The 24,268-nt window shown below is 39.7% G+C and overlaps 1 protein-coding gene across 5 annotated transcripts in view; it reads left to right on the forward strand.

The window, feature by feature from the left end:
• Positions 1–6,361, forward strand: part of PRMT3 (protein arginine methyltransferase 3) — a 55,953-nt gene extending 49,592 nt beyond the window's left edge. For all 5 annotated transcript variants that reach the window (XR_014955498.1, XM_085579869.1, XM_085579868.1 and 2 more), the window contains one exon: positions 5,729–6,361. Coding sequence is in view for 4 of the 5 variants with exons in the window: in XM_085579869.1 (XP_085435995.1) it covers positions 5,729–5,838 (110 nt within the window). In the remaining variant the exon portion in view is untranslated. The remainder of the gene's footprint in view (positions 1–5,728) is intronic.
• Positions 6,362–24,268: the final 17,907 nt, after the last annotated feature.

Here is a 24,268-nt window from a genome sequence, read left to right on the forward strand (position 1 = left end):
AAAGAAGAATTTGCTAGTGGAAAACACATTTTAAATGATTTCTTGTTTTGAAAGCAGTGGCTGTTTTTCCCCAGTGAAGAAAAATGGTTCCCTCAGATTTTTCGTTCTGAGTAAAATAATAAGGCTGACTAAAAGTCCCTTATCAGATGCTTTATAGCTTTTGGGGCCATGTCTGGAGTGGTTATAAAGCACTGATTGTATTTGATTTTGCTCTGTAAAAGAGGTTGAGTTTTCGGATATCCAAACCTGCTGGGTATTTAACTGGAAAATGCTCCTTTATGCCATGGGAAAATTGTTTTGTTCTGCAGTGTGAACTAGCTAATTTTCTCAGCTGTTTGATGCCATGGTATTTGTTGTAAAAATAGATCTATTTTCTCAGCCATAAAAAGGACTGAATGTTTTGATCTATTCTAATGATAGCAAGAATCAAGCAGTTGCAAGCCAAAGGATGGGTCTTAGAGCTCATCCTGCCTCCTTTGCTGGTCCTGCTGCAGCCTGCGGTCCATGTACCATGTTTGTACATCTCTAGGATGAAGTGAGAGAGGTTAATTCTGGGTCCAAAGGTCTGGGCAGGGAGGCAATAAAATCTACACCTAATTAATACTGATTATTTGCTGCTGAGTTTCAGCTTGATACCTGTGGTAGGTAGCTTTGTATGTAATGGATATATGCAAATTGATATATTTAATGGCCAATTTCTGTTCACTTCATTTAGATATAATGTGTGAGTGGGGGATAGCTTCTTACTACTCATGTGTTCTGAAAAACCAGTTTTCTTCCTCATGTACTGTGACAAGAGTCTTGAAACTGATTTTCAGTCAAGTAAAACAAAATAGTGTCAGCATGTTGGATATGCTTTAACTGTTTAGCAAGCAATTAAAGAAACTGGAGAAAGAAGCAATATATCTTGGCTTTTCTCAGACAAAACAGTGATGTATTGTAGACTCCCTACAGAGTACAAACCTTCTCTTGGAGCCCTTTTAATAGCTTGAACATGTCTTTATTTTGAAGATTGAAATTGAGATGCCAAAGCATTATCTTTTTCTCCTTAGTGGTCCAAAAATGAGTCGCTTCCTTTTGTTGTTGAAATACTCCTGCTAAGCAAACAAAAAATTACATCATTCTCATTTGGTCATCTCAAGAATTTACTAAATAAATCAAATGCTTACAAAAATTATTTTAAAGGACCCATGGAAACTTTTCAGTCATAATGCATTAAGTTAAAACCCAGCTCTGTATGCAGGCAAAGTCTATTAGCAATAAAACAGCCTATTGTCAACGTGTGTGCTCTTGATATTGCCTTGCAGTGAAAATAAAATCTTGATTTGTTTTTCTATGGTGTTAAAGGGGCTAGCACTGCAAAGCTGGAGCAAAACTCACATGACTAAGCTCCTGTAAAATCCTTGATTATCTTTAGCTCCCTAGTCTCTGTAATTGGAAAGCTGTTTGTAAATTTACAACTGAAAGAATGTTGATTTGTCTACTTAGACAGCACTATTAAAAGTAGGAAAACAACACTGGCACGATTAATCTGTCTGAATGTTTTGATGCTATACTGAAATACTTCAATATTGTGCATCCCAGTTGGATAATTTGGCTCCTAATTAAGATTTTAATGTCTGTTTTGCCTGTCTACAGCTGCAACATAGTGTCTATAGAAATCTGTTTCGTTTATTTACAAAGTGGCACCTCCAAAAATGATGCTGGCTTTTAAAATCTAGTAGATGTTAAAACCTGAATTTTGAGGTCACACTAAGACTGGCAAGTCTTAATGTTGTATTTATCAAAATCTCCATTTTAACATGATCATGCTGACTTTTCAGGAACAGTTTTAAGTCTGTGTTTCAGGGCACTAAATTGAGAGAATCTCTTCTCATGGCTGTTCTGTCTCACTGAAAGATAATAGAAATCCATATTTAGACAGGAAAGCTGGGATGGACTGATGACACAGATGTGCCATTCTGGATGCCTCCCTTTGCAAGTTCTTTAGCTGAAAGGGAATATGGTTCAAACAGCAACAACAGTCCGGTTTTCTCAGAATTTTCTCACATTGCTGAGAGAAAGCTTGGGACAAGGCTATACAGTTTAGAATCTCCACTACAAAAAGTGGTGAATCAAGCTAATTCTAGGTGAGTGAGTTTGGCCACTGCAGCTCTCCATTGTGGAGGAGCTGGCTTTCATCATTCCCTATGGCAGCTCTTTGTGGTGCCTGAGCTATCTGGGAATCTGTAGTGCACACACGTTACCTTAAGCAGCCACACAAACCTGGCTTGCCTCGCTCAGCTGGCAGGGGAGACTTTTCTTTGTAGCAGCCTCATTCCTGGGTTGTCTTGAGCAGTTGAAAAGTGTCAATTTGGTATAAAAAGACCTCAGAGAATATACTCAGAGCATGCATGGAGAAGACAGACCCTCTGGATAGTTTCAGCAGAGGGTGAGGAGCAATCCAACAGAAGGAGATGGCAAACAGTTGATTGGAGTAGCCAGCCCAGAAGAAGGGTGTCACAGGTCAGTGGATGATACCAAAAGGCAGTGGCTGCTGTTCAGAACAGAAACTGCTTGTTGGATCATACTGGGTTGGAGAATTCAGTAGGAGAAGAGGTCAGAGGGGAAGGTGGCAGTCTGTGCACAGCTGTAGGTGCCTGCACTTTAAGAGGATGAATGGGAAGATTAAGGATAAGTTCCTGAGTTTAAGGGAAATGCTCTTGGTCCTACCACAAACTGTTTCAGTCTTTCCTTGTTTTCCATTGTCAGAGGATAAGGTGGTATATGGAAACCATTGTCTACCCAGAGTAATGCTTTTGATACTTCCTGTTTTTTCTGTTGCAAGCTAGAAGTCAGTGTTGCATTAGATAGTGGGTGCAGTTATTTAAACTGGATTGTGTTTAAATTGTCAGCTTCCAGCAAGGACAGCCTTGCTGTGCAGAGCAGTGTCAAATCGTGCTGGTTTGTGACTGGGAAGGCACAAACCCCCCCAGTGGCTCTTCATAGTGTAGGGGATTTTAAAGGTACTTTTCACCAGCAGTGCAGTAGTTCGCGTGTTTAGCCCAAAGCCCACTGCAGCTTTCTAGCAGCTCTCTGAAACAATTCCAGTGAGCTCTTTCATAAGATTCTTAAATTTTAATGGTGTTCAGAATAAAGGTTTGAGTCCTGTGTTCTTACTTGGCCCACTGTTATCTTCATAAAGCTCTTCCAGGGAAAATAAAGAAGGAAACCTGAAAGACTTTGATTGCTAGTTGCCTTTGCTAACTCTTTTGAGTCTTTTTTGGGATCAGGGAGGGAGGAGACATCAAGTTTTATTGGAAGGCAGGGTAGTTCTTCACATTACAAGCTCATTGCCATGGGTCAGTCCAATCTTTAAGTGGCTGTTATGACTATGCATGCAAGGGACTGTGTAGAATCTTTGGTTTTGATCAAATCTTTTATAGACTGAACAAACATGGTTTTTTGGGCCTGAGCACTCTTGATGATGGAGGATGTCTGCACTGAGAGATACCTTGGCTCACAGACTGCAGGCTGGCCCCGTGTGTGATTGTATGGCACAGACATAAGTGACAGATGCAATTGCTTACAGTTTTACTGGTGGCAAAAGTCAGAATCAAAAGAAACTGGTTCAAGTGTCAGAGCACCAGTACTGCAGAGCCTGCAATCAGACATGCAGGGAGTCAGGATGGACATAGGGATGTCTTTTTTCTTGTACTAGCCAAGCTTACACAGCACTTCTCCTGAATTCTTCTGCTTTTTCCATTTGGGGGAAAATTTCAAGCCTCCCTGGGGGATAATAAAAATGCAGGGAGGGGATGGTAATGGATTCAGTTTTGTCCTAATCAAACTGCAGTGGCACTGTGTGGTTTGCTTGCATTCAGCTGGACGTGATAAGAGCAAGGTGATGCAGCTGAGTCCCAGAGACGGCTTCCTCCAGGCAGCTCCTAGGACAGAGAATGGGGGAAAACATCCGTCATTTTCTATCTACATGACATTGATTAATTGTACAGAATTGCCTTTCAGTTACTGCTGTTGTTTGCTTCAGCCCTCAGAAAACGCTGCTCAGAAAAGCACATTTAATGTGGCTGCAGCATAAGGAATCGCTGGGGAAAATGAATGGATTGCTTTGTTTCATTAACTGTCTTTACAAACAGAATCTGAAGGTTCTGTTCTCTGAAGTCAGCTATTTATGAAATTATATTTAAGTTTTTGCTTCATTTTCATTGTTTTGTATTAATGTTTTAAATGGGAAGATTGAAGTGTGGATTAATTGAAATAATGGAATTTTAGTTTACAGAGGCTCTTTAGTCTTACTGAATTGTAATTACAGGATGTTAAAATAAACCAAATAGGTAATTTTGTAGCAGGTTTGAAAATCTGTGTGTTCAAATCAGGTTAAATTTCCTAGCTGGAGTGAGACTGCAATGCCTTTTTTCTTTATCTTGTCCTTCTCTCTGGCAAACCTGTCTCTGTTTAAATAATCTGTGAAACCATTTTCACAATTCTCTGCAAGTTGCATTGTGTTATATCAGTCATTTGGTTCCTAATAACAAAGCTGCACAGGAGTTGTAGTAGAATCTCCAGCTAACTGTTTAATGATAAAAAAACCCCCAAAATTATAAAAAATTTTTCTTCTTCTGATCCTTGGTACTACAGTTATTCTTGTAGATAAGCCTTCTTTGATATTTATACTGCAACCTTTAACAAAATGTCCTGCAATTATAATTTATAAGTTGGACTTTCTGTCAGTTTACTGCTTGTGGATGCAACTGAGAATTGTGCCAAATGGAGACCTCCAAATGCTTCCTGAATTTGAAACCAACTTAGTTTTGAAATTGATATTTGTTTTTTTTGTTTTGGTTTGGTTTTTTTTTGCAATAAGAAAGCTTTTTAATGGGATATTAACAGTGGCTTTTAAAATCACAGTGAGTAATGAGCAGCTGGAAAATACCTTGGATCCAGTGGGATAGAAAGCAGCAGCAGTGGATGTGGCTGATGTGAGCGATGAAGGTGAATGAGGCAAGGGAGGTCTGATGGAAGAGTAGCAGGGAACTTCCTGCAGTAGATTGGGATCATGGCCTGCTGTAATGTGCTCTGCAGAATCCTCTGTGAGGATGTGGACTTCCTAAATGTACACATTTACAAATGTATGTGTTTATATTTTGTGGGTTGCATATTCCTAATTTACAAATATTCCTTAAATCAAAGGTCTTAGTAAGGACTGAAAAGAAATTGAGATTAGGTTTTTTCTTTCTGTGTAAAAGCATTTGCTCTGGGTGTAACTGGAGGACATACCTATCAACTAGTATGACACTGACAATTTGTAAAACAAAACCTGCAATTAATAATGTATGTATTTCAAATGCCACAGAAATTTCTGTGGTAGTTTCCTGTCAGATTAAAAAAATACACGGTCAGAATTTAAATGAAATGCAATGCAAATACAGAGCACATGGTCCATACAGCAGGGAGGGAATATGCTTTAGTGACTTCATGGTTTTAGTCCAAGATGGTGAATATATCCAAGGGTTACAGTGGTTTTCCCCAGGCTCTTCTCCAGATTTAACTGCAGTTAAGTTTGACTTACGTTTGTTGTCAAGAGCTTTGAAAACTTGAACTTCTGTAGACTTTTAAAATTCTGATTTATTTGGAATGGCTTCACATGCAACATGGATGCAATGCATCTTTGCTGTTAGTGTGAGTGATTCAATACTGTAACCAGAGCAATTCCTTCTTGTTTTTTCAGGAGAGGCCCTGAGAGGAAAGATCACAGTCCGCAAAAACAGAAAGGATCCGCGGTCCCTCTTCATCACCCTCTCGGTGAAGGACACCCAGCAGACGTACAGCCTTCAGTGAAACTCTGTCCATGTCTGGGAGGGGCTTAATCCAAATGCTGCATTTGACTGCTGATAGCTGGTCTGGAATAAAAATAGCAAAATCTTGGGTTTATGTGTGTGCGTGCACACAAGAATATGGAAAAGTTTCCTAGAGCTGAGATTTACAACAAAATCAGATCCTGCTGCTTCATGGGGTGTGAGGAAAGCAAGAAAGATTGGTTTGGGTTACCTGAGACTTGCTAGGTGAGAAAAAATGAGCCTGAAGTCTTCCTGTAAGGAACAATAAATATGATCTCAATAATGTTTTGTTTTTCTACTGGCAAAATCCTTGTATAGTATTTTTTTGTGAAAGAAGCAGCTTAGTCATGTGTCAGTGCACCTCAACAGTAGCTGGAAAATCCCAATGGGAATAATTTTTGAATTCCAGCTGCAAGATTGTGGCAAGAAAGACAGTATTTTTACTACACTTCTGCAGTTTAAAAGTTGTACACATTTCAGTTACATTTGTCTAAATAAATGAACCCAGTGTGATATATAATGCAGTTGCTGCTTTCCTTGTGTTCTGTGTAATTGGAAATTCTGTCTATCCTGCGATGGCTCATTTATTTGTGCCCACAGTTTTTTCTCTACTAACCTGTGGGGGTGTAGGTGGATGGAAGTGTGTATCTTAGCAGCTTTGGGAAAAACAGCAAACAAAAAGCAGTTGCTGGAAGGGTGGGTATGGTTTGGCTTCTTACAAAAACACTGGACACTGAAGGGTTGACTGTTCAAGGGAGGGGGATCTACAATGTAGGTATTCATTTTAATTCCCTTTAGGCGCCTTAAATGTCCTGATTAGCATATGGATGTTCAGGAACTCAGCTCACATAAAGGAATGCTCAGGTACTGATTTTAGATCCCACAGTTTATGCAAATGAGGCTGCACACAGTTCTTAAATTGTCTGTTTTCAGAATAGGCTTTGCTATAAAAAACTTCATTAAAAAAATAGACAGTTGCACACAGAGAAAAAGTCAAAGCTGTAAGTTTTATTTTCCAGTAATATCTGAGAAGTGGGAATGCTCTGCAGTGATAAACATGTGAGTCTCTGTGAGCTGCTAACACTTGTCTAGCTTGGTGATGTATCCTTTTTGGTCTTGTTCAAGGCCCCTCCAATCTGAATTTTTTTGTATTTCTGCAGATTCTGTGTTTGTATAAACGTTGCTGTAGAAGGCGAGAAGAAAAAGAATGCAGAGGGAGAGCAGTGCAAAGGCCAGTAGAGAGTTTATGTAGCCTTGGGTTGCAGGGCTAAAAGTTAAAAGAAGCTTGAAAGTGTGTAAATGCTATTTTTAAATAAATAAATACATGCCCCCCCCCCCCCCCACCAAAGACCAACTCTGTCAAGAACTGAGGATTTGGTATCATCTAGCCAGAAGGAAAATATTTTGAAAAAATTTTCCATTAATGTAAAGCCTGAGGAGGGTCATTTAATAAAGGCACTAGATTTTCAAAGAATTTCAAATATACAAGTGGACATTGATCTAATGGTGACTGTTTAAATCATCCTGTGGAAATAACCCACCAATTATAGGGGGCTTTTTTTCAGTCTAGCAGTTAATTAATATGAGATTCATCTGACAACACAATGAGTTATTTACATTTCCTAATTGTAATTCTATGAATTAAATATTGTAGGAAACAGGATCAATAAATACTCACTTAAAGGTATTCTAATGATTGAATCTGAGGCAGAAAAGTGAAAAGTAGCTATTTGGAGTAGAAATGGCCTTGGATTTGTCCAGTGAAAGATAATAATCCTTCATACAATTGTGATCCTTTATTCTACGGCACATAGTCAATGTGGCCAAAGATGCAAATAATCTGTAGCTGAATTAAAAACAAGTAAGTAAATAAATTTAAAAATAGTGTGGAAATGGCTGGTATTCTGCATAGTTCATTTCTTTCTCCAGGTGGTAGGAACAACTGGTTCATCAGTCATTGGTGTATCAAATTTTTAAGTATTTTTTAACAACTGGGGTAGTCACAATTTCAGACCTAAATTTATTACTTCAATGTGTGCTCCTGTATTGAGAACAGAAAAAAAAAAATAGTAAGTTGTAGAGAGCCTGAATTTCAGTTATCATCTGACAGCATTAGCCTGTTACACTAGCTCATCTACATTTACCTCACAGAATTTATTTCTTTAGCAATAACATCCTATGTGACAAAATCTTTTTTCTTTCCTCTATTAAGCAGTATCAAAATTATATATCTTATGGGTTAGATCTCTGTAACTTTGAAATTCAAATGAGGCATTTATTTGCCTGCCTCTCTTAGAGCTGTGTTTTCTTCTGTTCTTCCCTCCCCTTCCCTGGTGCTGCTGTGGACAGATGCAGAAGCAAACCCCACTGGTGGCTGCTGCTCTCCCCTGCTCATTCTGCACCTCGTGATTCTTGCCTGACATGATCCTGAGCTATTTGCTGCTGGCTCCTTTCCAGAGCATCTCTTGTCTCTGCCCTTTGGGTTTTTGCTGCTCTGGGGTTTTTTCTTGGTTTGCATTTTGTTTGAACTTGTAACATGGCCTGACAGCATTCTCCTCTTGCTGATAAGCAGATGTGTCCCATCGTATGGTGCTCCTCTTCTCCCTGATCCTTTCATTTGAAATGTTGAATGCAGCTGATTCTTGGGAGGTGCAACAACCCCTGTACAAATCAACCAGCAACCAGTGCTGCTCAGAGCATGCTTGATTTGCAGGCACAGCAGAAAGGGGATGCAGATGCAATAAGACAGATACAGACAAAGGGTTGTTTTGGCAGGCACATTCTTCTCAGGATTTTTTCATGGAGGAGCACAGAGGGCAGAAAGAGAAAACTATTTCTATTTCTGCTCCTTGTTTTTCCCATGTGGAATGTGTTTGGAGAATTGTTTACCTGGGGTGATTGCTTGATTGGATTCTGGTGAGGATTGTTAGAGCCTGATGGCCAATCCAACCCACCTGGGGCTGGACTCTTGAGAGTTGTGAGTTAGTTAGATACGGTAGTTAGAAAAGTAGGTTTGTAGTTTTATCTCATTTAAACAGTATATTAATGTATTATATATAGGTATAATAAAGAAATCATTCAGCCTTCTGAACTGGAGTCAGACATCAGCATTCTTCCCACTGGATTCACCTGCATTTACAATAGGTTGTCACAGGCCTTGAAATGTATGAATAAGTTGTTGTTGCTAATGGAGAACTGCCAAGGCATATTAAAGAATCTGATTAGGCCTGTGACATATATCTGGGAGGATATAAAGAAAAAATAAATCTTATAAAGAAAAAATAAATCCTATTAATTTCAGCTCAGTTGTCAGATGTGTGAAGAAACACAAGATGGAATTATGATACCTTCCCTAATATATAGTTTAATACATAAACAAAGTCTTTGCTTTGACATCAGAAAATTAAGGACCCTTAATTCACTTTATAAATTCATTTTGTGAAACTTGCACTCAGCAAAGAGCAGATTAATACAGGGGTGTAAAGTCATGTCTGTTTTCCAAGAGGATGAAATTTGCCTGACCCAAATAGCAGGTGGCAACTACAAATTTAATGGCAAAGTGTCTTCATTTGCAAAACCATTTGCATGGTAGGTATTAGCAGTGTCATGTAAGTTTGTATTTGGGAGTGGGTTTTGGTCATTCAGGGTTTTTTTATTTGGAAAATATGTTTTTGCTATACTTAGTTACGAAGTCCAGCACTTCCGAAGAACATTGCATGGACAGAAGTTTTTAATGTTTAATCCTATAGTTAACCTTTTTCTCAAGGAGTGTTCTTTTCCAGTAGTTCTCAATCTCTATTCATACTGAAGCAATTTGCATTATACTTAGCCCAAAGTCAGAGGAGCTAAGATGGTCCATGATTCATAAAAGCTCTTCTAATATTCAGATAAAACCTGAAGGTTGGCCTGCCTTCTACTTGCAAATTTGTGCCCAAAGTCTGTGTACTTGAAGATAAATAACCCACCTGCAAATTATATGGATGCTCACAGCTCTACTTCTTATTTAGATGTTAATGATATGTTAGTTCTTGGGGTTTTTTTAATCAGCTTGTCTTCTGCAGTGCTTTTATATGTTTTGTTAAGCTGTAAAATTATCTTGCTGCTTCTACCCATCAGAGAGCAGCTAAGCAAGGCTGACAAGCTTGGAAGCTTCTGGTCCTTGGTTACTAAATTACTCTTCAGTGAGCACCATGCTGGGGTCCTCTTAATAGGATTTTTGTGTGTACACCTCAGTTTGACCTTCTAGATTCTGTCCTGTGGGGTGTGCTGTAATGAGACAGATCCAGCTTCTGTGATCCAGAGAACAGCAAAGCCTCAATTTCAAATAAAGCCCTACAGAGGATTCGGAGAGCTGGTTTGGGAGATACAGCTTCTAACTAAAAATGCAGGCTGCTAGCAAGGTTTGAAGAGTTTTATTTCAAGGATGTTTCTCTGCTCTCTGTTTAATAGTGCCTGAAGTTCCCAGGAGTAATGACTCTTAGCATTTTCTGTCCCTGGTTGAAATTATCTGAAGGAAAAATTATAGAAGTGTGTCTTCCCTGAGGTTTGTGGAATGATACATCCTGGCTCTGGCTGGCTGGAAGAGGTGGGAGGGGGAGTTGGGAGATCAAGGGTTGAAAGTAAAGGCTTGTGTGAAGACTAAAATGCTGGTTTTATTTTTAGAAACCAGGTTTAGAAGTACAATTTGCTACTGCTTTTACTGCATGGATTACCTGCATAGTAACAGCTTTTAGGAGTTTTCAAAGACAACCAAAAATAACATCATGGATATAGAACTGAATACACGAACTTTGAAAGTAATGGCAAAGACATTTTACATTATTTTGTTTATCCAGGCATTGACAGATGTTAAAGCTAGTGAAGTAGTGACATCTAATTAAAAGACAAATACCTTACTACATGGAAAGGGAATTTAGAGAGAAAATCTGGCTTTTAATGTTATGAGCACTGCAGAGAAATGTGCAGAAGGACTTATGTGGTTAAATAGGTGTAGAAAACATCCAGAATTGCTTTTATGTAACTGGACAATAACCTGAAGATGGTTTAGTCCTTCCAGTTTAGTAATAAAGTTTCAACACATACTGTTTGATACCATTTTTGACCTTACATTAAATTCATGAGTTGATAATTAACTTCACAGGGAAAAGTGGTATTGGTGAATACTAATTTAATGATATTGTTAAGCAGCAAAGAGAGAAGGAGAAGCCTTCCTGCTAGTGAAGTACCATGCACACAGGAATTATTAATATTTTAATATATTAGGATATTTTAAAAGCCCATGCATTTTCAGCACCTGAATGTAATGTGTAAATGTCTGTTTCCTGGTGCCTACCAACTGTCTCAGAGTTTTTACCTGCATTGCTAATTTCCATATATCAAAATAGAAACAAACTTCATTTATATCCCTTTCTGAATGGCTAGGGTGTTACTGGGTTTCTTTGAATTACTGATGCCTTCAGGTTCCAGAGCTCTCTAAACTCCTCCATGGTAAATGAAAAGGCCTCACTCATCCCATGGAAAACCTCTACCATGAAACAATCAATTTCTGGATTTATAACATTTCTCTTGCTGTTCCTCTAACAATTAACCAAAGTAAAATAAAAGACTCTTAATGACAGTGATAACAAATTAAAGAGGAATAAAGCTTACTCAACATGTTAATTCTATTTTCCACTTGGGTACTACTCAAAACATCAGTGCAAATAGAGTGAGAGCAAATATGTCCCTTGGAAAGCAAACTGGCTGAAGTTAGCCTTTCACCCAAAGTAAGAACTACTACCCAAATAAAATTACTCTCCTTGGATTCAGCTGGCAGATGCTAAAATAATTCCCCTTCACATGGTGATTTGAGAGCCTTTCCATGTTATTTTGTTTTCTTCCAAGGAAAAACAGGTGAAACGGGATACCCATTTTTCAGGGGTTTTATTCTTACCTTTCTAGCCTCCTGATAGATGATCCCTTCCTATACAAAAGGAGGAGTGGATTTTTCCAAAGTGGCTGGCTTTAACTCAGAGAGGTCACATCTGCACTCCAGAGAAATGTGCAGTGAGGAACGAGGTATGAGTGATTCAAGTGCTTAGAGGATACCCACATGTGGAAAATCACCCCTGGTGAAAACCCTTCTAGTGGATATAATGCCAGTGCTACTGGAATATAATCTGTGCCAGGTGTGCTCCTCTTGGGATCACTGCACCTGGCTTAATTGGCTTACTACTTGAGCAGGTGATATTCATAGGCTCAAAAATCAACAAATAAACAAACAAAAATCTGTAAAATTGACATCGTTCATTGTTCTGGTGTGAAAGCAAAGCCAGTGAGAGACTCCAAGTCAGAAATACAATGTATTAGGAAAAGAAAACAAAATCCATGCAATAATACAAAAGAAAAACCACAGACAGAGTCAGAATACAACCTGGCACCCCTTTGGTCAGGGTGTTGGTAACAGTCCAAATTGGAGTGGCTGCAGTCCTCCTGGAGTGGCAGATGTGGTCCTGTAGAAGGGTGTAGTCTTCCTTTGAAGATCCAGTGGAAAAGCCCAGCTGTTCCTCTTGGGAAAGGCTGAGTCTGGTGTCCCAAAAACTCAAGATCTTATCCAGGTAGGAATGCTTGGCTCCTCCCTCTGGCCAGAGCATCTCCCAGTGGGATGCTGTAACTTTTATCAGCCATGCAGTGACATTCAGTAACAGTAGATGTCTCCCCAGAGGGAGGATTGGTTTGTGGAAGAGATAAAGAAAACTGCCCAATTAACAAAAGATCACTGCCCCACCTGCAACAGGTGGCAAATAGAATACATCTTGCATTGCAATCCAGGACATTCATCCAGTATTGTCCAAATAAATTAATATGTATTGGCTTCACTCTTTAGAACCATCACTCTCTGTTTGCTGTACTTTTCACTATAAAGTCAATCTTGCTGAGAATTAGCTTTTGCTTCTATTTCCCTGAGTGTTGCAGATGGCGTGGATGAAAGAAAGAGCTCTAGGGTGGCAGGAGGAGCAGTGACCTGCTGGGAGACACACCAGGAGACCCAAGGTCCTGGGAAGCACCAGGAGCTCCCTTGAAGGAGTGTTGATCCACTTTGGGTAATGATGGTTTAGCTAATTAAGCCTGAAATACAAGTAGAATTCAGTAAGTAGAACTGAATTTTGATTTAACCTTCTGGTGGGTTATGCAAAGAGAGGAGCACTGAAAAGGGGGAATTTCTGAATAGTATTGACTCCTGTCACAGCACTGGACATTCTTGAAACAAAGGCTACTCAAGTGGAAAATTGGATATGAGGAGGAGGCTTTCTCTGTGGCTCAGATGTTGAACTGGGCTGTGCTGCTTGCTTGCTTGGGAATTGATACAAAGCCTTGCACTGAGGAGAAAAAGCAGTGCAGAGTTAAGTTTCTTGCACTGATGTTAATTTTGGGAGCGTTGTGCCTTTAGAACAGTCACAGCCTTTGTGTTTGTGGAGACCCCAAAATGGATTTGGCTTAGAGAAGAACAGATGGTATGTGGTGTCCCCAGAGGTAGAAATAAATAATGCTGTTACTATTGCTTTGCAGTGACTTTGACCTCCTTTAGGCTGCCAGGTGACAATGACCTGGGCTGAGCAGCCCAGTGGGGACAGGTATCCCCAATATTTCTAACTTCTCCCCTGGAACAAGCCAACATCCTTTGCAAGTGACAGCAAACCACAGCAGGGAGCACTGTCAGCTGAGGAAAATGGGAGGAGAGGCTCTTTGGTTAACCAAGGCCATTTAATGTTGTCAAAAACAGAGAATATTAAGGTATGACAGGTTCCTACTTTAATTGTCAAGCTATTCAGCTCTGATCAAAATTTTCTGAAGTGACTAGAGATTTTAATTTTCTTTTTTGTTTTTTTTTTTAATTGCTCTGATGAAACTGAGATTTATATTTTTGCAAAAGTTTGCCTTTCTGAATGCAAGCTCCTCAAAAGCATGAAGGCAGCTTCCTCTGTAGTGCCTTAAATGAAAGATAAGATTGTTTCCTCTAAAACAGACTTCCCAAATGTAATTTCTTCAGAACAGGTTGATCTGTGTTTTAATATTTTAAAATGTCATGCTTTTTCTCATCTTCCTACGTTAAAAAAAGCCCCACAAGCAGATGATGTGGTATGAGGGCAGGAGTAAATACTCTATCCTTCATGGCTTTTGAATTGTCTTTTAATCCATTGTTTTGCTCAGTTTTGAAGTTAAAACCCAAATGCAACATCTGCCCGAGGAATACACCATGGAGTTAGGGTTGTGGCTGAGCCCAGCCCTTAATGGAATTTTGTGGTTTTCACACAGAACTATTTTTCTGAATCAGATGTTTCATGCCTGATTTATTCATCCATGTGACAGTTAATTACTTTTGAAGTAATTGAGACATTATTGAAGGTAGTGGGTAAGAGAGCTGTCAGCAGGAAAACCTCCACAAAATCAATATTTTGTCATCTGGCACAGGCTGCCCAGAGAAGCTGAGGCTGCCCCATCCCTGGAAGTGTCCAAGGCCAGGTTGGATGGGCTCAGAGCAGCCTGGAATGCTGGAAGGTGTCTCTGGCAGAGGGGTAGGAACAAGGTCAGCTTAGGGTCCCTTCCACACCAAACAATCCTGTGATCCTCTAATCTGCTTTTGTAGTTGCCCTCTGAAAACTTTGCTTTGGTCAGTGGAATAAGCAAGAAAAGGCTGAGCTGTTACTCCAGTCCCACCATTTCTCTGCTTACATGGATTTATTCCCAGCAAAAAATTTTCATTACAGTCTACAGAATTGAGAGAAGACTTTCAAAGAACCTAGAAGGGATATCATTAGGGTTTTCATAAAATGCTACTCTTTGATATGCCTGGACATGGTTGTTTTTCATAAGTTCTGTCATTGCTCCTCTTCAACCACTCTGTGCTTGAATATTTTCAATAAATTCCTGTGTTTGTACCTCATGTTAGAGCAGTGAGAGCAAAATGGAACCATTCCCATTAGTCAGAATGCACAGTTACATTACCAATAAACCTTGTTTTCAGAAGGTCATTGCCAATCAGTTTGCTCTTCAGCATATTCTGATGTTGCTGGCTGTATTTTTAAAATGCTGAAATGTACTGATCCTTTGGAAGAGGACAAATACTTATTTTCAAATCTCCTTCCCCATCTGCATTCACTGTTTGGTATGTGCCACTGTTGTTATCTAGGGAGGAGAGGAAGTGAACAAGCATCAATCTTTGATTTGTTTGACATGTGTTATGCACTAAGCAACACTTCAGCAGTCTCTTTGGAAAGATGGAGAACCAGAGAGGCTGAGGCACTGGGTAGATCTATCATGTGCTTTTTTGCATAAAATATTTTAAATACAGAGTCTCTTTCCAGAGTGCCTCACCTCTACCTGTCTTCCATAAGGAATAAACACTTAGATGGGGTTAGCCAAGTGTAATTTACGATTTCTCTAGAGATGAAGCTGAATTGAGGAATACATAATCTTCACTGATAACAAGAGTGTAGGTGACAGGAAAAGTTAATAAAATTGAGTAAAATGCCTACCTGCAACTTGGTAAAGTAATCACCTCATCCTAGAGCAGCGTGTGGCTTAAGGAAATACCAGATCCTTTTCCATTTTGCTGTGCTTCACAGACACCTCTGCAGGTCACCTTTCTCTTTCCTCCTCACTCCCTGCAGCCTGTTGCAGCCATCCTGGGAAGCTGTTTCTCATGCCCAGCAGCATGGAAACAGCAGGGAGAGAGATGAGCTGTCACCTGGAGAGGTTGGGCAGGGGGTGATGTGTGGATCTGATGGAGGGCCAGGGGAGAGATGGTGCAGGTGCCATTTCATCTTTCTGCAGCACATTCCAGGTTTGCTCTAGCTTGCTTCCCTCTGCTGGTGTGGGGTTTGAGAGAGATAAATAAACCACAGGGGTTAATGCCATGGTTTTAATGCCATTCTGGCTTCACATACCAGTTTTCTGTGCTTGTATGTTCAGTGATAATCACACCACAGGTAAATACTGAGCATCACATGTCCCACTTTTCTTCATATGAAACCATATGTTCAAGTCCTCCTGCCTGTTGTATCTATGTTGCCCTGATTTTTAAAAGCGTTTTCTTTTATAGTTCTTTTGAAAGTTTTAAAGTTCTCATAAAACTGCTTTAGCCTTCTGATAATGTTTACATACTTGAGATTCAGAGTTCCCACACAATTTCATGTATCAATAGAATAGTTTACATCTTTCTCTGTGGGTGGAATGATTGATTGATTGATTGAATGATTGATTGATTGATTGATTGATCGATCTTTGGACCAGCGTGGTTGGAGAGGTGAAAATTCCATCCTCCAATCCACGGTCACCTTTAGAATTCTGTAAATACCAGATGTTTGAATAAAACTGGCTCTTTTTCTCTTTTGAACTTACCAAGCTTCTGTGCACTCGTTTCGTGTCCAATAGCCACATATCTAGATTGGAGTTTTGAAGCAGGTTCTGGTGGCCTTGATAGCCTAAAAAAAGTAATTAGAGATTCTGATCAGCCCTGTTGGAACACTAATATCAGGAGCTGCTGGTAGCTTTCAGATCATCTCTGCAGAAGAAGCAATTCTGTTTTGCATACCTTATTACTACATGTCCTTGGAGAGCACATCCATTTCCACTCTGATTCTTGGGTTTTTTGTTGCTTTTGTTTCTTGCCCTGTAGTTCACACCTGCTCCCAAATTGTGATTATCTCAAAGTTGAAGTGTGGGTTCCTATGCTCCTTCACTTTCTTGGGGGTTCTTTGTTTTTTTCCAGTGCAGGGTGGTACCTGGAGTTTGTTCCTCTGCCTGCTGCAGACCAAGCTGGCTTGTTTCCCCTGTGCCTGGAGAGTAACCACTAATAATTGTCAATCCCAGCAGAAAGTTGGAGAAAGGAACATATGGCCAAGTTCTGGGAAATTCTCCAGGCTAAAGTCTCCAGACATCAAAATCACTTTAATTTGTCTGTCTAAATGTTATTGCTCATAGTTGAATAATGATGTGTTGCTTGAAGATGAGCAAATTGGATAGAAGGAGGCAGGAGTCATCCTCTAGATCTAAGATATCTCTGTGTTGTCAGTTTTGTAACAATTCCTGTAAAGCAGTGAAAAATCTCCTCTGACACAGGAGAGATGAGTGTGCTGACATGCAAGTAATTGGTTGGTCCAGGTGGTTATATTGCAGATATCTGGGCAGGCATCACTTGTCTGGGGTTTGACCCTCTGGATCATCATTCCCTTGGGGACCAGAGTGGGGAGGAGGCAGCTCAACCCCCCCTCCTCTCACCTGACTCACCCATGATGAAGGGGCAGAATAGAAAAGCCAATATTTCCACTGTCAGAAAGCCTCTTCAATGGATATCATCTCACTGAAAGTTTCTTCCATCCATCTGCCCCGTTGCAATTAAAGGGGAATGTGTTTATGATTGTTAGAGAGATGTTATTGTCACAATGCAGGTAAGGGAACAACTGGCTTCTCTCAGGGTTTTGAACCAGTTTGAAGAGAACTGAGGGCTTAGTCTCAAAAGACTTTAAATGGAGAAGGGAAATAAAAACACCTAATAGAATTATCCATAGTGTCCCTCAGTGAACCACCACACTGGCAGCTGTAATCCAAAAAGTTACAGTTCTGCAACAAGGGCACCTGGAGATGCTCAGATGCCAAGTTTCAGCAAAGTCCTAAATGCTTAAATGCTCCAACAAAGAAGAATTTGATGCAGTATCTTATATCCTTAAAAACTGTCCAAGGTGATTTCACACAGCCCCTGTATGATTCCTTGTCAAAGATTTGTGTATTATTCTTTTTAGTTGAAACATTTACTAAAATGTTAGGAATATCTCCCATGGAAATAACTGGAAGTTTGGGTTAAGGTATCACAACAACTTCAAAAAGTAATCTGTGGAAGAATTTCTATTTATGACTATTTTTGATTGTCTTTCAAAAATTATGAGATTCTTTTGCTTTTACAGCAACTGAAATGGAGAACACATAAGCAGAGATACATGAAAAAGGAAATCAATCACTGTATTGCACACCAAGCCAATGGTGCCTGTCAAACGCACATCACCAAGCAAGATTTTTCTAGCTTTAGAATAAAATCATACAGAAAAAAATAAAGTATAGCTATGTTAAAATGAAAAATGCAATAATGACAATCATATATATGAAATATGGGAATTATGTTTCAAATATGTGAGTTTTGACTTATATTTTAGTGTGTTTAAATAATATGCAAACTCATAGTGCTACCATCGTCCTGAGCCCCAGTAAACTGATTGTCTTATAAATCTGCTAAGTTCAAACTAAAAATATACAGTGAGTTTTCTGGCTCATGTTATTACATTTATTTCTAAAAGAAATTTCTAAAAGAAAGCTATCTAAAATAATAAATTAGAGGGAGAACTTTATAATATTATTTCAAGTTCCATTGTAAAGCTTTGTTTGCAATTAAGGTGACTTTTAAAAATTTCTAAGGGGTGTTGGCATCTAAGTTAGCACTGTTTGATTCTAACCCCACTCAAAAGTCTTTAAATATTTTAGAAGTTCTATTTTATTTTGTGTTTGTAGGTAGTGATGTGTGAGTGTCTTGGGGCATATTTCAGGAAAAGATGGAATGGGGAGTGTGGATAAACAAATACAAGCAGAGACCTGGAGAAGCCGAACACTGAGGAAGCAAGGAGTAGGCTGAAGCTCTTATTTTAGGGAAGGGAAGAGCAAAAGACATGCAAGTTTACACATGACTTAAAAAGCAAAAAATTTTTAAAAACCCATAAAAATTAATACAAATCCATGAAACTTTGAGGGCCTGTTTTGGGGTGTTTGGAATGGAGAAATCTTGCTTACTGGATGTCTATTTGTTTTTGCTCAGATATCTTGTGTCAGTGTTTCGACCTTTTGTTAATGTCCCAAGCCTGGATTTATATACTTTCTGTGAAGGAAAATTGGCAAATCTAGGTATTGTTAAGTCATTTTTTGCCTTTGTTAAAAACTAACTTTGTATTTTCACTAAATTACTATTTATTAGAGAAATCTAAGGTCAGCGTGTGTGATTGTAGTGTATTTGTGGATCTAGGTAGTATTAATACATCAAGTTTTTATAAAGGGATTTAGTTGTAAAATAATTATTTAATGTTACTTATATGCATTCCTTTGCTTATATTAATAAATGTTTGCTTATAGGTGTTTTAGGGAAACCCTCCCAGTTAAGACTTGGGCCCTGGCCAAGCCCTGGTCCTGGCTGGGTAGGAAAATATGCCATCAGACCCAGGTGTTTCTGCACTGAAAGTGTAAAAAAGTCATTTTGACTTGCTGATTTGGTCTTAAAAATCTGGGCCCCCTCTTAAAGCAAACCTGGAAACCTTGCTCAGGAAAGTTTTCCCAAGCCCTCACTGTGAATTGGGGCTCCCCAGCAATGGCAGACTCCAGGTACTGCTGAAGGATTTGGGCAGCTGAAGATATTACCTTGCTGATTTTTGCTCAGTAGTGCTTGTTGTTTTATTAGATGTATTTTTTTTACTGTTCTTGGTAAGAAAAGTGCATGTTACATTAAACGCTGTCTTGAATTTAATAGGTTGAAATATATTCATGCTACAGTTGTTAAAAAAGTGAGAGTGCAGGGATGGGATATATCCCCACAAAAGCCTTATATGTTCCTAAGTTTTAGAATTGTATTCAGAATGACCTAACCACTGTTCAGTGGCATTTTTTTAATCACAAGCTCACTTAACCTGGGTATAAAAATCTGCTTGTGTTTCCACAGATTCCACAGGTAGGTAGCCAAGTGAGAGAAGCTGTAGCTGAAAGTTTGCCTTTAAAATTTATTCTTCAGCCAAAATAGATTTAAATTAGATTTAACTTCTAAATTAGATTTAACTTATGACCTGAAAAGCTCACTGCCTGTGAATACATGCAAGAGGGATCCAAGCAGCCTGGGTGAATCTTGCTTCATCATCAGCTCGTGGGGAACCTGAGGGAACAAATGAATGGAGCAGGTGTGGGCCAGATGTGTTCTAATGCTGGAAGTGTTTTGTTTTGTGATTCTTGTTTGTGTAAAACAAAAAAAAAAAAAGGGAGGGAATTTTGGGAAGAGGTGGGATAGAACTGATAGCTGCAGGCTGCTTTTATCTCACACTGTTGGGGGCTGCTGCGAGGTCCCACATAGGGATGTGGAATTGGATGGAGTCCTTGGAATCAGAGCTGATCTCAGAGGGGATCCTGCTGAGCAGCAGCAGAGAGGATGGAGCTTGCTGCCCACACTCATCCAAATTCCCAGCTGAAGAGATGTGTCTGAGATCAGCTGGGGTTTGTGCAGGGCTAAGCTCCAGTCTCACATCATCCTGGAGAGATTCCTCCCTTTTCCAGTTCATCACTGCCTGCCCGAGCTGGGCCTGTTTGTCTGCTTCTTCAGCAGCAAAAAGTAGTGATGGTATTTAGCTGTATGTTGTTAAATTCTTTGCAATGTGATGAGAAAACATCTTTTGAGTGTCCAAGATAAATGAGGCTTTATTCAGAAAGGGTAAAGAAAGATTAAATGAAAAAGGAACTTGGGAGAAGCTGACAGCTCAAGTATCTCTGGTGATCTTTGTTTTTGCATCTCTTACCATCTCACTGACAAGAATAGGAGTGAGCTGAGAACCTTGATAAGAAAATGATCTTGACACTGAAGTCAGTTTGATTTTCCATTATCTTAGATAGTGGATCACCTTGAATTTTTCATATGTCCAAGGCATTAAGTATTTTTGGGACTCACTGTTGAAGCTAGGCAGAATTTCAGAAAATGAAGCACAGGAATTAACAAAATTATCAAATAAACAATGAATCTCATACCTTGGAAGAACAGTGTCATCCTAATTGGAAATTTATGCTTAAACCTGATTTCAGTATATAAACTGGTAGAGACTTACTCAATTTTTAAACAATTCAATATCTGGGACTGAAACCAAATACCCGAAGTGGAATGCACAGATGAATGTCCTACAAACCACTCACTGATTTAGCCTTACATCCCTATTCTGGGTTATCAGCCATGGACAGATGGGTTTCTTCAGCTGGCACTCTGCAGGATGAAGGGTGGGATTTTCCCATGCTGACAGAGAGATCACAGTTTTGTTATGTTTTCCATGTTTTTCCATGTTTTCCATGCTGACAGAGGGATCACAGTTATGTCTCTGTATGACAATCGCCATACCCACTTCATTGTGTTGGGGGATTTCCCCTTTCACAATGAAAGAGGAAACAAATTTAATGTGAAGAATCCATGTCTAAACAGAGTTCAAATTTCCCACAAGACACCACAGAAAACGTTTAAGGTTTGGTGTTTCTTTCTTTTTTTTTTTCCCCCAATCAGAATCCAAATGGCTGTCACAAGCCATTTGCCTTGTGAAACACTGAAGTAGGTACATTAGTATGTTTATTATGGGGTTTTTTTTGCTTTAAATGAGACCTTGTAGTCAATGTTGCTGACCCTAGAGAAAGTTCACACAGCCTCACATGCATGCTGTGAGAGTGAAAGTTGTTAAAATGGACTGGCTGTCTGCTAGAATCTGGTCTGTGGGGTGGGTACTGGACAGGACACCTACTTGGAAAATCTACTTTCTCTCATTTTGTGATATCTGTGATATTTTCTTTCCAAATTTGTGATCAGGAATTCAAACCTTATTGTGGCATTTTTACATTATACAAGTGACTGAGATAGCACAGTTTGAAGAATTGCTCTTTTCAGGCAGTGTTGTTTAGCGTGTTAACCTCTATTAATGTTGAAATTCAGCTGAGCTGATGCTTGATGGCTCAACCCTGAGTCAGTGTGCCAAGCAAAGCCACCTCTGGATGGTTTGGACACTTTTCTGTGGGTGAACCTTTGCTGTGAACATGCTGGGATGGAATGTGCCCCCATGTGCAGTTCCTTGTCCCTGTTTCCCTGCCCTGCTCCATCTGCTGTCACTCTGAGCAGGACCTGCTGCTGCTCCAGCCTCTCTGTGCCAGGCTGCCACAGCCCCTGCCAGGTTTGTGCTGAGGCTGAGATGAAGTGACCAGGCTGGTGACATCCAGGAGCACTTGGCTGTTGGAACTCAAAATGTCCCTCAGACATTTTTGGATGTTCCAGTCAGAAGCATTTGAGACCCTGGCAGGCAGCTGGAAACAGCTGTGATTTTGGGTTTGAACCATGGAATGATTTACCAACCTTGCAGGAAGAACAAGAAGTCACAAAAGTTTAGATGTTATAGTAAAAATAGTCACAAAGTAGAGGGAAGAATTTTTGAGTGCTGTACAGGGGAGTTTTAAGTCCTGTACAGGGAGGATTTGGTTTTGTACATGGGAGTCAGAGGTTTTAAGATGGAGGGATTTGGGCCTGGCCTGTCCTCCCTCTTTCTCCTTCCTTACCTCCATGTTCTTGGTGATGTTGGCACTCACAGATTGGTTTAGAGAAGAAAAGCACCATTTAATATAGGTAATAGGCATTGGGGAAAAACTGTAAACATGTAACACGTAATGTACCGTATAAAAGATAGAAAAGCACCATTTAATATAGGTAATAGGCATGGGGAAAACTGTAACCATGTAACATGTAATGTACCATATAAAAGATAGAAAAGCACCATTTAATATAGGCAATAGGCATTGGGAAAAACTGTAACCATGTAACATGTAATGTACCATATAAAAGATAGAAAAGCACCATTTAATATAGGTAATAGGCATTGGGAAAAACTGTAAACATGTAACACGTAATGTACCATGTAAAAGACAGCAGCAGCCCTGGGTGGGGAGAGAAGAAGCAGTCGGGAGTCAGAGAGGATGTCAGGGGGTGTGTGTGCCTCTGCCTGAGCTGTGAGCAAACCACAGCAGCCTGAGAAGAAAATCTTTTAGATAACTTGCAATAAACTGCCTTGAGACCGGACAACAGAGACTGCTGAGCCTTTCTTTGGAAGCACGGGCTGGAGGAGAGACTTTTCCACCACATGGAGCCACCCCTGACCCAGGGTGAGCTCTGGCACTTGGCTTGCTCTGCACAATGTTCCTGGCTGTGCTGCTTCTGCAGCTCTCCCTGCATGGACCCAGCATGGATTCAAGGAGTGTTCCCTGTCCTGACACAAGTTGCTGTGCATTTGTACAGCTGGAAGAAACTACTGCTCTTAATCCATTTCTGAGCACCACTAGGTCAAAAAAATTTGTTTTGATTTTGTTTGCAATGTTTGGACAGGTGCAATTTTACCTGAAGAGGGGTGTGGTAGGCACATTTTACTTTCTCTTAGGATTTTTTCATAGAGGAGCACAGAGAGAAATGAAAGAGAAAACAATTTCTATTTCTGCTCCTTTTTTTTCCCATGTGGAATGTGTTTGGAGAATTGCTTACCTGGGGTGAGTGCTTGGTTGGATTCAGGTGAGGATTGTTTGAGACTGATGGCCAATCCAACCCACCTGGGGCTGGGCTCTCAGAGAGGGTCACGAGTTGTGGGAGTTAGAGTCAGAGAAAGTAGTATGTAGTTTTAGTATCCTCCTTTTACATAGTATATAATGTATTTTAGCATAGTTATAATAAAGAAATCATTCAGCATTGTGAGCTGGAGTCAGACATCAGCATTTCTTCCCACTGGATTCACCTGCATTTACAATAGCGAGGGAGTTCAGTGTTAAGTTCAGTGGCTGGGCTAAGCTAAGTCTAGAGTTCACTGTGGCACAAGAAAAAATTATCCTTGACTTGACTGCTTACAGGTAAATCATGGGAATCCATTTACAGCTCTAAATAGTATCTACTTCTCTCTTTTTTTTTTATTAAATATATGTTTTGTGGTTTTTTTTTTTAATGTCCTGTTCTATTGCAAAGCAAAATTTCAAAGCTGTGTTTATTATGTCCCATACTGAGATTACACCCTGTGATTGAGGCAAATGTCCAGACAAATGAAGAAACATGTATGTCTGGGGGAAATAGCTGTTAGGAGCATAAATGTCTGGCCAGTGGTGCAGAAATTTCCTCCAGATGCTTCTGCTTTCTCCCCACCTGATCCTCCATTCTTTTAATTCTGTTATTTACAGTGGTCTCCAGAGAAGAAGTTAAATCTCTCAGGAACTGGCTCCTTTTACAGTAAGGATACCAGACTTGGAAAATTATCTGGGAATCTAGGGGCCATCCAGTGAATTATGTGAGTTAAAGCAATTGGTAAGCGTACAAGAGAGCTAATAAATAACGGGATGAGCCTGAGGCATTTCACAGGATGAAAATAACAGGTAATTATCACTTGAAAGATTTTTATAGTCCCTTCATTTTTTGAATATAATTAACTGAGAGAGGCAAAATACTGTAGCCTGGTGAGGTGACTCTTTGCCTTAAGAAAGGAGCCGTGATCTTTGCATGGGAGATCTGGAATTAAAGCTGTACAATTTTTTGCATATAGATGGAATTAAAGGGGAAATACAAGAAATTGAAGGTGAAGTGTCCCTTGGCAAGGTCTGGCTTATTG

The sequence above is a fragment of the Lonchura striata genome, chromosome 5 (assembly GCF_050655825.1).
Source record: "Lonchura striata isolate lonStrDom1 chromosome 5, ASM5065582v1, whole genome shotgun sequence".
NCBI lineage: Eukaryota > Metazoa > Chordata > Aves > Passeriformes > Estrildidae > Lonchura > Lonchura striata.